This window comes from Pempheris klunzingeri, chromosome 14 (genome assembly GCF_042242105.1).
Source record: "Pempheris klunzingeri isolate RE-2024b chromosome 14, fPemKlu1.hap1, whole genome shotgun sequence".
In the NCBI taxonomy this organism is placed as follows: Eukaryota; Metazoa; Chordata; class Actinopteri; order Acropomatiformes; family Pempheridae; genus Pempheris; species Pempheris klunzingeri.
This window is the reverse complement of record NC_092025.1, coordinates 806,547-821,242: the sequence shown is the minus strand read 5'-3', so window position 1 is coordinate 821,242 and position 14,696 is coordinate 806,547. Positions and strand designations below refer to the sequence as shown.

Sequence of the window (14,696 nt, the reverse complement as noted above, 5' to 3'; positions counted from 1 at the left end):
CAAGGGAAGACAGTGGGGCAGCACTGTTAATGTAAAGGAACAGTCTAACGTGACAGCATAACTTCAAGAGCCCTCTAAAGATGTGTGCGTGCGTGGCCGTGTGTGGCAGATGTATTTAAGGCTCTCTGCACGGCCCTCTTCATCCATTAGTCCTGACGGCATCAGCTGCAGTGCAGTGCCCACTGAGCATGTGCCGGCAAACTGTGAACCCAATGCAAGTACTTTCATACAATCCCTCCTACAGCTCTTTTCTTTGGATTCTCCTCATTTGCCTTTCCCTTTATCCTTCACCGCCCTATTTTCTTTACTCTCTTTATCTCTCCCCAACCAATCAAAGCAATCCTTTTCAAAGTTTCACTGCTTGCTTCATCTACCAAAGCCCTATCTTCTATTCGATCTCTCACCCTTTGTCATAATCCCTGCCCACTGTTCTTCACACCATCATACCCTACAGTGCACAACCATCCAATGCACAATCCTCACATCGCCTGCAGCACCGACAGCAAGCTCAGTATGAGCTGCATAACCAGCATATTATGTAACCCACTATATAATGTCAGATTTTCAAAAATACCTCTGAGTTGGTGCCGTACTTTCTGTTTTGTTACATCTGTGTTCTTCGACCTCCTCCGATCCTGTAAACAGTGTCAAGCCTCAGGCAGTGGTCCAGCACGCACACACACACGCACACACACACACACACACGCACACATACACACACACGCGCACACACACACACACACACCAAGCCAATCCCCCCCCCCCTACCCAACTGTAATGAGAGAACTGCTTCCAATCCATTTTCTCCATTTTCCTTTTCACTCTTGCATCACTGCTCACTTTCTGCTCATTGACTTTGCTGTCTGGGAAATACTCCCCCCGACCAAACCCCCCCACCTCTCTCTGTCCTGCCGTGGTCTGCTCTCCTCTGCCATGCCCCTGGCTGACTCTGTGCTGTAGCAGTGGTTGCTATGGAACAGCAAATCAGCCATTTAGGCAGTAGCACTCTAATGGATTTGCAGACAGTAAACAGAAACTACAGACTGCATCGTTACCTACACCTCAGAAATAAATGACTTTCACCACATGTACAAACACAGCGGGGACGTTTTGTTCCTCTACCAAAGACGGCCCTGTTTCTCTTTGCTTTAGATGATGAATTCTCTCTGATCCTCACGTCCACATCTTTTCTGCCTCCTCACAGGACTGCATCCAGTTGAACCAGTATAAGCTGAAGAGTGAGATTGGAAAGGTGAGTCTTGTGTTCAGTTTGCCTTTTTGTTAAGATTGTCTCCCTCAGTGCTGAAAAGAGCACCAAAGAGTAATAACTGACTGCGTTTATAGCTGAAGGTGTCCAGTCAACAGTTTTACAGATGTCTCCTTTACAACAGTGGCCTCAGGGGAAAATGCTCGCTGGGCCACAAGTGGCCACCAGGTAAAACTGGAAGCAAGGCTGAGGGACAGTCCGACATCCAGTTCTCATAACGACATGACAAAAACCTCTCCATCGTCCCCTTGTGTAGTATAAGTCATAAAGACTGCCCCCTCCATGCTAACAGTTGGGACATGGGCCAAACTAAAGAATGTAAGTACATAAGTACATGTCAAATTAATTGTTTCCAGAGATGACTGCTGTCATTTAAGGTAGTTCTTATTATGCTAGTGTATGTTCAAATGTTCTGATTAGTTTTAATTAGTTAGTTGACATCATAATTAACAGCTAATCCTAACATGTGATTAAGTTGGGCGGGTGTAGGGGACGGACCTCAACATCTCAGCTCCAGCCCTGATCACCACTAGGTAGACTTTGGCCCCAAAAGATATCAACAGCACAAGATGTGGATCTGAGATGTTTTGGCTTCAATATCCATCCAATAGAAATACCACCGTCTGGACTGAAGTGGTCAACACAGCGACCAGCAGACCAGGTTTACATCCCAAGGCTTTGTTAGACATGGCTAACAAAATAAAAATGTCTCAGTTGATATCGTAAGGAGGATGAAATAAAAAGCAAAATGCTGAAACTCAAAATGTGTTTTAAGAATTAGAGCTAAGCTAAAACATTACAAGTTTTACAGAAGACAAGCTGTGCTGCAACATACTATAGAGTGCTAACCTCAGTACTGACTCTGACAGCATGCTAGATCGACTCAAGGCACTTGAGGGAAAATCATTGTGGCAGCAACAAGAGAAACTGAAAACCTGAAGGGTGAAGTTACAGGACAGGGCCAGGCAGGTGCTAAAAGGTGTGTTCTTAGACCAGCATCTTTAGCAAATGCATCTAATTCAGATTCTTGCATGGTGACTAAAGCCTACAGATGGCTTGTTGCCCATAAGACCAATGTCTTCAAAGGATGAATAAATCCTGCATCATTTATGATCAGGCAGGAATCTAAGTACATAGATCTACTTCAGTAGGCTACGTGGTATTAGTACTTTTACTTGGATAAAGGATCTGAATACTTCTTCCACCAGTGGCCAGCTGGCCAATTTGGCAGCATCTCATTTTATTTAATTTCTGTGAATGTTGGATCAGCTTTTCATGCAGTTTTGTCAGGCTACTTGTTTCCACTTATCAGAGAAGAAACCATGCAAGGGTAGAGTTACACACATCTTAGGGGTGTGTGTGTGTGTGTGTGTGGGAGGAGCCATTCTGTGCTGCCAAAGAATAAAAATGTTGTCTTCAAGCGGATACGGTGCTGCCTTCAAAACATTCTGTCAGGATGGTGCTGCCGTCTGTTCTCATAGCAATGCTTCAGGAATCTCGACCGAATCCCTCACCAGTTCTGTTGATGACCCACTTTGCTTTAATGTAGAGCTGAGCCACAAACATTGGGTATAGCATGAAATTGCCACTGAATTCTGAGTAGCTGTGTACAAGTGGGCCCAAACATGAAAAATGAATGTCTTTGTTGTGCGTTGCAGGGCTCCTATGGTGTGGTCAAGCTTGCCTACAATGAGGACGATGACAAACATTATGTAAGTCAATGCACTTTTGGAATTTTTTCATTCCAGCAGCCTGATGAACAAGTGAAATGCAGCACAGACGTAGTTCTTCTTTGGGTTTTCATCAAACTTCTCAGCCTGTATTGTCTAGAGATAGAACTATACAGGATCTCACTGGTACTATTGATTTTTTTTTTTGTCAAGCTGCCTTCAAACTGCATCAGTTGCCTTGGAGGGAATTTGGACATGAAAGTGGCCTCTGGTGCCACTGGAAGTGCATCCAAGACTCTATAATCTATTTTCAAAGCAGTGCTGCTGTTGCTTTGTGTATTGTTTAGCTGCTTTGAGGTCAGTTCACAAGGGAAAATCTGGATATGGGATGAGGTCGTTTTAGGCGTTTCCATCAAGGTGATTTGTTCCTGTGAAAGCTCTGCAAACTCTGCCCCTCCAAATGTAAGCTGTTTTATGTTTGAACATAGCTAAGCTGCCCCGTACAGTAACAACAATGAGAGTGTTTGGATGAGTCATGTTGATTAAAGCTGCCAAGACTGGATGGGTTTAAGATGTACTTTTGAACCGGAGCCAGTAGGAGCTAAGCACAACGCAATATTAAAATGGGAGCTGGAACAGAATGGCAAACAACAGGAGTTTATGTAAGGACGCAGACGAGCCCTATACGACAAGTGAAATATTAGAACACATGCAACTTCAAATGATACAGAGCTGCAGAGCTGCTCAGATATGCAGCAGTTTACAACTCTGTCTCCTAGAAGTTGTGTGCTGTTGTGCTTTTATCAACTTAATGAGGCAATGTTAGCTTTTGTATCTGGCAAGTGGCGGAATGTTTTCCAGCATCTAAAGTGTGATTAAACGTTGTTAGTAAAGGTTAGAGATAGATCGCAGTCTTGGTTTAATATTGGAAATGTGGAAAGCCGAAAGGGTCATAAATTCATCTCCATTTCCCCAGTGTTTTAAGTAAGTAAACGCCACATGTTTCTAAATGGTGTTCTAAACGCTGCCAGGCGTTGCATAAACGCCAGCTGCCGTCAGGCGTTATGTAAGCACGTGGTTGTGTCAGCATGCATCTGGCTCTGTAGTGTAATGGATATAACAACAGCTTCTCACGCCGATGGTTAAGATTGTCACTCAATTGAGGGATAACTATGTTCTGCAGCAATGATATTATATCTCTTTATTGCATCTTTATTCTCAATCATTTTCTATCATACATACACTGTAGTATAGTTTGGAATTTTAATTGATGAATTGTTCTGTAAACTTTAAACAAAAAATACTCAGTGTGTCCACGAGACAATAGTTCAAATCTTCTCATTTATCTTTGGAAGAACAACTTACTTTCTTTTTTAAGCATTATAAATGTCGGGTGGCATTTACAATTACTCGAAATGAAGGGGATTTTGACACAATTGTGACCCTTTCGGTTTCCCATACAGAGTCAACAATGACTTGAAACACAAAACACAACATGTTCACTTTATTCATTACGATCATTTGAGACTTAGAATAGTTAAGAAAAAACCTGCATTAATAGCTGGAAGTGTAGGGCTTTAAATAAGTTGGCAGTTAGGAAGCTGATTGATTATTTTTTCAAACTCAGACTCATTGGCCTATGCCAAAAGCTGGGACAGTGATAGACTGCTGTTCTTGGCACTAACGTGGTGTCGTCGTGAGAGGCTCAACTTCGTGCAAATATCCTGTCATGCAATGCGAGCGACAACCAGTTAAGAGCCAATCACACATATTTTGATTCCCAGAGAGCTGTTTACTGCTCAGTTCCACAAGAGGACCTTGGGGTTGCTTCCAGTGTAGACACAGAGCCACAGTGCTAATCAGCCATGCCAGTTCGGATGTCATTGTTCTATTTAAACAGTTTCAACAACACATAGCACGTTAAAATAAGACCGCAATCAATTTGCTTATTACAAACCTGAGTGGAAATGCTGGCCAAAAAAAGGTTTAAATGTTGGTGCCGAAATCGTAATGTACATTTTTCGTGACAAAAGCATCAGAACTGCGTGGAGTGATGAGGAGACTGTAACCTTCCTTAAATGAATGCATGACACCTGCTAGTCAACACGTTCTTTTGCAGGTTTTTTCTGGAAATTTGGTTAAAATGTATGCTACTTTTGGATGGAGACCAGAGTAAGGTCCTCTGCTTTGTACACCCACCATCCACTCTGTCCTCCTCCCTGTGACTGGTGCATGGTACATCACTCCAGCTCTGCCCACGCTAGGAGAAAAGGTGGCCTTCAAAAAATGTTTCCCTTCAAAAAAGAATGAGCAAAACATATTAACAGTGTACACAAACATATTTTCTAGTGTGGCAGTATAGATATAGAGTCAAGGTGCAAAAGGAGCCTCAGGGTTTTTCTTTTTGTCAGAATCACAAACCACAGGCTCCTGAAAATGACAAATGTGGATTAAGATATGTCCAATAGAACTCCCTCTTCAATCTGTCCTATCTGCCTCCAGTATTTCTTTGTGTGTGTGTGTGTAAGCATAAACAGCCTACATGTTTGCTGGACGTGTGTCTACATTTAGTTTCCTAGTTTGCGTCTTTGTTTCTGCTGTGTGTGGAAGCATTGTCGTGTTTGATGCCGATTTGTTGACACTGATGGAAAATGTTACCTTCCGGGACAGACTGTGGGTTATTGCAGGCTGGCACAAATGACAGACACATCTGAAATAACAAAGACGGCAATCAGGAGAAGAGGAGATGAGTAATGACGACATGGAAGGGTGATTCTATTTCCTGGCAATCGTAGTTGGTTTCACACAAAAGTCATTGGATTATTGCATGCAGAGCATCTGCAGCATGAGCCCACGTTCAATATGGACGAGCATTATCACACACACACAAATACCGTCCACAGGAAAGATAGTATCTAAACAGAAGAGGCTCCTGTAGACTCTAGTAGTTCACCAGTATTTACCTGGTCCCCATGAGCTTGAAAAGAAAAGATATAATAAGATGATGAAGGTTATGATGAAAAGTGAAACACTTTTGTTGTTGTTTTAAGTTGTTGCATCAACATCTGAAGGAAAAGGCCAATGAATATTCATGTTGCTCAAGCAGCAGCGGTCAGATTTTGCTGAATGAAAATGGCACAGTTTCTTACTTAACAACCACCAGGTGAAAATAAAACAATATGACTCCCTCTTACCAGCGTTATCTTGTCCGAGTGTTGTAAACCAGGTTTTACTGTCCAACACATCAGCAGATTCCTGCAGGTCCTTGAGTCCTGTGTTTGTAATTACCATGCTCACGACATGATTGGCAGCCATCCAGTTGTAATGCTTGCCAATCAAGCAGGCTATCGGCCTCAGCGGGCCAAAGTAAGCCTAATTCATGCAGCTCATATTTCAAAATGGTGGAGTGATTCATTTTAAGAGCTAATTATTAGCAGAAGTGTTCTGCAGAACCAGGAGCAGAGTTTTTACTTCTATTTCATTTGCTTGATAGAAGTCATCTTGGCATCATCATGGCTGTGTGCACAAGAGAGGTTTTCTCCCTGGTTTACTCTATGGAGGATACTTGTCTTTGTTTCTTCTGTCTGTCAGTGCTGCATCACCAATACAGCTGGGAAGATGGGCAGAGCAGCAGACTGCTCCTGTGCCCATTACATCAGGGTCCCCAAAAGTCCCAAGTTCACTATGAGGCAATAAGCTTATGCTAATTTGATTAGTTGCACCTATGGTTGGTTGAAGCACAACATAAACTGAAAATGTAAACGGCTCAAAATTATAATCCATAAGATTTCCATCACCTTAAATTTCCTTTTGTGACTGGTCAGTATTTTAAGCAGTGGCTGTTCTCTCTCTACATATACAGTAGTTTCATTGTTAGTGGCGGGGTCCACCATTCCCACACTGGATTCAGATTGCCAAATTACACACACTGGATTCCCAGGAGCCAAGGCTGCATGTGATCCAGCGTTACTCTTTGTTATTCTATTTCTATGTTTACTCTTTTTTAATTGCTGCTAATTCAAACCAAACATTTAGTACTGCTGCTGCATTAAAAGAGCTCAATTGGTGAAACATGGGGTGGCTTCTCTTGTGAAGCTGTGGGAGGAAGCACAATGTATTTAGCACAGTGGTTAGCACAGACGGCACATCAAAATACATCTACAGAACATGGTCATTTTCAGAATCTGTAGTTTTGGTGTTAGATATTACAACATCTTAATCAAAAGAATGTGGATTTGTTTGGCTGCACTGTAAACAGATAATTCAATGTTTGGTGTTTAATTGTAAGGCCTTTCGGTGGATTCAGTTCATATAACGTGTACATGGTGCATATTCCAATATGAAATTGTGTTTACTCAGATTATCACAGTGTAATTGACACACAATAATAGGTCAACAAGGGCCCACGTCTTCTTCTTGCTCTGGGGCCTCTTAGGAGGTCAATCCAGCCTTTATGTAGATGTTCAGTAAATGTAAACTCACTCAGCTTCATTTCTTGGGTGTAATATTTTTGATTTTCGTCTCTGAGCAAACTTAAGCCGCAGCGCAGAAGTCTTTCTTTGCTTGTCTCATAACAAACAAAGACTTATTTGTCTGCAGATTAGAGTGCTGAAGAATTCACAAAAGGCAGAGTGGCTCAGTGAGGGAACAATATGGTGACTGAAATCATACAAAATCTTTTTATGTTCCACTTCTTACAAAATATATATTTGCTGTGGTGCTTTTGGCTGCATTTGATCAACACAACACACCACTCATCAGTACCTCCTTAGCACACAGTCACAAGGGCTGGTCTTTTCCTGAACTACCATTACCTTTTGAGCGTGTCTTTTAAATCATGTTTTTCAGTTTTTGCCATACTTAAAATAAAATCATTCCCCATTTCATATTTGGTGAAATATTTTCATTGAACTGCAAAGCTGCACCTACACCTGCCTCCACAATCAACATTTAGCTTTTCAGACTGCAGCTGTTTTCTGGAGCTCCACCATCAGTCCCAGATTCTGTAATGAACTCTGCTACAGTCATTAACAGTGTGACTGTCAGGGTGCCTGTGTGGTGATACTGACAATAACTCTGACTGTTGCTGTTTGCTGTTACCATTTTTAACTGTTTGATGACTGATGGCTGAGACATTAATCACCCTTCCACACACACACACACACACACACACACACACACACACACACACACAGGCTGCACACATGTGCTTTCTAGCTAAACCTGGTCTCTGCTAAGTCATAGCCATGGCGACCACAGTTTTAAAAGAAACGACTGAGCTGTACATCACCGAGACGTTTCTGGTGTTGAGGTAGAAGCAAATATTCCACCTTATCATAACTGACACTGACACTGTGACTCTAGTGTTTTGGAGAAATGTCTGACATGCACTTAATGGTTTTTACTTTCTCTTCCTTCTTTAATACATTCCTCGTAATGAGGCCTCATTATGAGTTGTGTTTGTTCCCCTCTCTCTCTCACACACACACACACACACAGCCACAGCCACACACACACACACACACACAGTTGTCCTTAAAAAGCCAGTAGATGCTCTTTTCCATGAAAGACTCAGTTGCCCGAGACTTATCTGTTCAGATCCTCTCCTGACCTTTTACAAAGGATAATAACAGAGATAACAATTCCATTGACTCAATAAGTCGAGCTTCAGAGAAGGCTCATGCTAGGACGCTGCAGAAGGTCGTATCAGCAACAGTGTTTCTAGTTAAATCTTCAAGGTGTTTTCGTCTTTATTCAGTTTATTGGTATACCTGCTTGCAGCTGTTGTTTAAAGTTCACATAAGCTATTAATACCTTATTGATCAACTGTTTTTAAGGCTTATTTTTTCTGATAACTGTATGTGAACATACTGTATGATACACAAAATTGTCATTGTCCAATTTCCCAGGCCATGAAGGTGGTGTCCAAAAAGAAGTTAATGAAGCAGTGCGGTTTTCCACGTAAGTCCCACTCTGTTCTCATTGTTTTATCAAACTAGAAAAGTTTGTCCATCGTTTTCAGCAAATCAATCATCCTTTACGGTGCATCTGTGACTGTATTAATGGGTAATCTCAACTTAAATGCAGCAACAAAATAAATAATATAAAGGAAATAAGCCACATATAGATAGACGGTATATAAGAAGTGGAAGATGCCACCATGACGTCACCCATGGGCCATTCCACAAAGACCACCTCTGATTGGTTAGTAACAAGGTAGTCCTGCCTTAAAGCATATCAGCTAAATGGGACCAAAATTGACTAAATGAACTTGAAACTAACAATTGAGACCATAAACTCATTAGGAAACAGTTTACTGAGGTAATAAATCAAGCAAAAGTTGACTTGTTTTGCCATAGATTCATTCATTCTGACTTCCTCCTGCAATCAGTAGAGTCGTACCCTGCTGTCCATTAGAAAGAATGCAGGTTTCAGGCTCTAATGCATTACAGTTACAGTAATACCTCCGTTTAATACCAGAGAAACTCACAGGAAGCCTTTCAGGCTCAACTTCAGACCAGCACATCAGTGTTTGATAGCAGCACATCAGGTTCCTCACAATGAGGACAGGAGGAGCCATACTACAAACGACCTAAACCGTTGGATGAGATATATTTGGTCGTGTAGACACGCACACAATTCACGGTCCGTATTTCTGTAAAGGATGTTAACGAGGAAAAAGCACAATGACAGTTAGAAACCCAGTGTGCTGTTTGGTTGTATGCTAGTAAATGACAGCATTTATCAGCTGTAAGAGAGGTTTAATCATCTGCACTTGATTGCAGGTCATTGCAAGAAATTATTTCTCATGCAGACGGGACCAGGTTTCAAAACCGTGACAGCAAAAGACAAATACGCATAGAGAATGTAGAGCTGATGAAAAACACTTCTTAGCATGTAACTTAATACAACCATCTTTTGTAGTGTGTGTCTGCTCCTTTAAACGGAAGATCTCTTTTTCTTCAAGTGTTATTGTGTTTAAAGTTGGTCTAATTATATTTAGGAACGTATTCTTTAACTCTTGTTTAGGACACTTCCACAGCTTCCTGTATTTATACCACTTATCCCATTAAGGGTCAGGGGGAGGCTGGACCAGGGCTCACCCTGGACATGTAGACAGACGATCACACTCACATTTAGGGGTTAGATGTTTCTATCCAGATTAAAGCATGCATCTGAAATTATATCTCTGAGGGTGGAGCAGACATACATCTATGTATTTGTATACTGCATAGCCTCATGAGGTGTAGTAAGAAAGGATAGCCAGGTTTTATAGACAGAGGGTGGGACACTGGATTTGATGCTAATGAGAGTGGGGGGGGTGGGGGGGGGTCCACTGTCAATCACTCAGTCAATACACTGTGTGTGTTGCTCGTGCTGTCTGCAGATGGAGGTGGGAGGGCAGGAGATGTCTGTTCATACTTAAGCATCTGCAGTGCGGTGTGCCAACACTGCGCTGATGGAGCGGAGCCGTAGTCCGGTCACTGACAGTCACTGATGCCAAGCACACACACAGTGACTACACATAGTTACACCCACAAGACTACGGCCACAACACGGCAGAACACCGTCACAGGTCACCGTGCTACGTGCTCATCCGTCATGTTATGTGATGCTCAAATTTGTCTTACATGGTGGAGAGCCTGCACCTGTCTCGTTGTCAGTACCCATTATGATCAAATGAATCCTTCAGTAACCCAGTGTGTGTGGTCTGTGTGGTGGTCCGCAGGTCGCCCACCTCCAAGAGGACCCAAGGCAGCACAAGGAGAGCAGCCCAAAATCTTAGGACCCCTGGAGAGGGTCTACCAAGAGATTGCCATCCTCAAAAAACTGGATCATGTCAACATCGTCAAGCTGGTGGAGGTGAGAGAGTCTCTAACAGAAAACAGTTTGTCCGTTTGCACCCAGAAACCAACCAGTGCGTCAGTCCCATTGCTATTAGAGTCACTACATGAGTGTCCAGCACACATTTCGTAGTTCTACACTCCTACTCAGTGAATCTCGTTCCACACTCACTTTTCTGTTTTGCTGGTATTTGGAGATAAAAGAGGAATCTGCACCTGCAGTAGGGAGACGTGTCGTTTCATAACTGCTTCTCTGATGCTAGCCTGTGGACATAACAATAGGTTTAAAATCCATTGTGGTCAGGATTATCCTTTTATCACTGTGTTTTCAGATAACCTTTCTTGCTGCACTCCCTGACTCATGCTTTGTATTTATGTCATATTCATTTATGTCAGGCCAGAAAGGTGGATCAAACCTTGTGCTGCCAGGAAGCAGGTGGGGAGAATGAGATGGGTTCACCCCCCAGCACATCTATCACACTTCTATCACCAGACATTTACGGTGTATAGGTGGTATATTCTGGACAAACAAAGCTTTCACCCTGTAAATGGACTCTCTTATTCACGACAGCCAACGCTCTCAAAATGAGTCGTCCATCTTTACAGATGGAGAGATTTCAGTTTGTACAGAGGCGGTTGTTTATGAAAAATGATCGCCAATTTTCAAGACGTGACTCAAGATACCCTCTGCTCCCTTGTGATATTATCAGAGTGTTTTTCACTTTTGGCCAGATGGTGGGGGCACTGCCACCGTGGTCGGGAGTTAAAGCTGAGGGAGTCAGTCAGTAGGAAAGCCGTCTGGCTTGCTCGGGAGTGTGTCGGAAATATTAAAGTTTTTAAGTAAAAGCCGAGTACTTGTGCTCCTGTGCGCTCGCTCCAGCAGTGAAGGCTGCACACACACACACACACACACACACACACACACACACACACACTCCTCCTTCCCTGCTCTTCTCCTCACCCTCACTCTCATAATGGGTGTATGTGGGCAGTGGGGAAAACCTGCTCTCCTCCTCTCCATCTCTCTCTGTTCATCCATATAAATGGGCCGCGCACGGGTCAGGATCACATTCATTATGGGTTTCCAGCTGATTCCTGTGAGACTGCAGTCCAGTCCATCTAATTACGACTGGACTTTTTCTCTCGTTTTGAAACATTAAAGCAGACGCCGAGTGGAGCAGATTAAAACTGATGAAAGTGATATGGTCATTTGTCACAGACGGCTGGGAAGAGGCAGTAAAACTGGCCTCACACTCTCCCAGGCATGCAGTTGTTATGAGAGTAGACACTTAAAGATCCCAAGCTCAGTTTATGTCAGTTCCCCACAAGTCAAGATTGTGACCCTTTTAATGCATCTGAGTCGCTGCATTAGTCAACAGCTACAAATAAGATTAGAAGGCTACTAATGGTTTGCACTTGACACACGACAACAGCTCTTTTACGCTTTCTAGCTTTTTAAACATACAACAAAGGGAGAAAATGCAAAAAGAGCAGTTTCTACTTAAGCTAACACGTGCAAGACAGTAAGAGCAAACATTCACCTGCTGACAGTTTCATGGCCTGCTGAAACTGACGGGAGTAAACAGTGCTGCTGCTGCTTTAGAGGGGATTTCCAGCCCTTGTTTTTCCAGCACTGTGTGTGCTGTGTGACGTTTACCCTCGCTGATGTCATTTAAATTCACCAGGATGTTGTATTTAAACCGACGCTGCAGATGAACTGTGTATCCTGCGTTTTGTGGGAGCTGTGAACTGATGGGAAATCTAGTACAATGGGGACACCTGTTGTAGTCAATGTAACTATTGCGAAAATAAAAAAAAAAAGCACAGAACCAACTAACAGGATGAACTCAGGAGGAACAGGATTAACATTGCTCTCCAATAACACTCGAGATGTACACTTAACAAAAGCATCGCAGCAGAAACAGAGATATTGTCCTTTATACGTCTTCCATGTCAAAACTTCGGGGGTCTGGTGAGCTCACTTCTTTCTACCTCCACTTTAGTTTATTAGTTCACTTATCAGACTGGAGGAAGAAGACCGACTCTTAGAGTCTTACACATTCAACAGAGAGAGAGAGGAACTGGGGCCAAAGGGGCCCAGCAGCTTACCTTTGCCCCGGGCCCCCACAGCAGGTTTATCCAGCCGTGAATCTGAAGACTTCGGAGCTGTGAATCTGCCCAAGCTGGCGTTTTAAATTACAGCTCCCATGAATGTACTGGAATTGCAAGCAGCCTTCATGTGGGAACAAAGAAAAGGCCAAGTATTTTGAAGCAGTTTTGAAGCACCAAGGCCAGTCGTCACAGTGTGCTCTTCTAAGGCTCTTCTCAGTCCTCTGTAAAGGAGAAACGACTTGGTGCATAGTGTCAGCTCAGCACCGAGAAGAGGAGTCAGGTGTCATGCCCACCTCTACCTACAATGTAAGACCTTGAGGTTTTCAAATGGAAACTCTGTGTTGATGCTGATTATGTTAATGTTGCAGGTGCTGGATGATCCAGCGGAGGACAACCTTCACATGGGTATGCTGAACATATTTCATTTGTCCAAATCTTTCACCCTACTTTCTGCCCTCTTTCAGCCTTTGGCTCTCAGCACATATGTCGGCAACAAGTGTTCATATAACTTATTCATAATTCAGATCGCTTCCTTCCAGACCACCTCAGGGCTCTCACATTATGCAGAAATCTTCCAGGTCACAGTTAGGACGCCTGCTAGTGAGAAATGTAAAACTCTTTATTTGTCTGACGTGGCACGTTCTGCTCTAGTGGATGAATAATGTGATGGTGGGGTGTTGCCTCAGTGGCAGCAGTGGTCACACTAATGAATGAGTTGTTTGGTCTCATGTGTTCCTATATTCTTCTCTCTCCTTTCTCCTGACAGTGTTTGAGCTGATGCGTAAGGGGTGAGTAGAGAAATGTCCTTTTTTTTTTATTTCTTTGAATAATTTAATGCTCGTCCCGTCTTTCCCTCCTTCTTCACCTCCTCGTTCCTCCGTCCCTCCGTCCATGCCTCGGTCTGTGCGCTGTTCTCCTTCATTTCTCTGAGCTGACACAGCCTTCAAAGGGAATCATAATGTTCTTAGGTTTTCACACTTATTACCAGTAGCAGTCAGCTGTGTAAATGTTTCAGGTCCTGATGCATGAGCTGTTCCTTCCTACACCGTGAAAGATTTGTGATGATCTAATGATCTGAGACCTTTTGTTATTATAAGCACATGGAGGTGGGAGGATGTATCTGATATAATCTCACATATGTGCATAAATAAGTTCCTTTTAACAGGAAGGTGTGCTGTATTTGTTAGAGTTTTCAAAATGACAGAAGGTGATTGCTCTTTGTTGCCTCTGGATGACTGTTTCTGCTTCTGTTGCTACAGCTACAGCTAGTAGTACTGCACAGACTATTACAACAGATATACTACCTCTTCTCACTTCACTGCGTGTTATTGTACCACTAATGTTACAATAGTAGAGAAGTGTTCCTAATATCAGTACTGTTTCTGCTTTTGCTACTACTACATTTACTACTGTGAGAGTACTATGACAAATACTGTTACTGCAACTAATAAGGACTTGGCATGGCACTGAATGAGCTGAAACTGTAATTCCACCTTTACTTGTACACAACAGTGCAATTATTATAATATATATAAATAAAGTTAATTTATTTATATAGCCACACAGTTTTGACTTTGAACTGTCTGTTATACTATCTAATGTTTAGTTTCTTAGACTAAAGAATTAGTTAATTAATTGTAAATATGATCATTTTTCTTACCCCTTCTATTTAGCAGGAATATGACTATGTAAACAACAATAAATGGTTTATAACACACAATAAACACTATAGTGTGTTTTTAAGCTGTAATACATATTTTACATGTTTATTTCTTTGTGAACAACTAAATGTAGGAGAAAGTG

At 42.5% G+C, this 14,696-nt stretch overlaps 1 protein-coding gene across 1 annotated transcript in view; it reads left to right on the top strand.

The window, feature by feature from the left end:
- The window catches only part of camkk1a (calcium/calmodulin-dependent protein kinase kinase 1, alpha a), a 28,615-nt gene that overhangs the window by 4,305 nt on the left and 9,614 nt on the right, over positions 1-14,696 (top strand). Inside the window, exons 2-7 of the mRNA XM_070843534.1 lie at positions 1,205-1,252; positions 2,926-2,979; positions 8,847-8,898; positions 10,667-10,800; positions 13,262-13,298; positions 13,660-13,681. Coding sequence (XP_070699635.1) covers positions 1,205-1,252; positions 2,926-2,979; positions 8,847-8,898; positions 10,667-10,800; positions 13,262-13,298; positions 13,660-13,681 — 347 coding nt within the window. The remainder of the gene's footprint in view (positions 1-1,204; positions 1,253-2,925; positions 2,980-8,846; positions 8,899-10,666; positions 10,801-13,261; positions 13,299-13,659; positions 13,682-14,696) is intronic.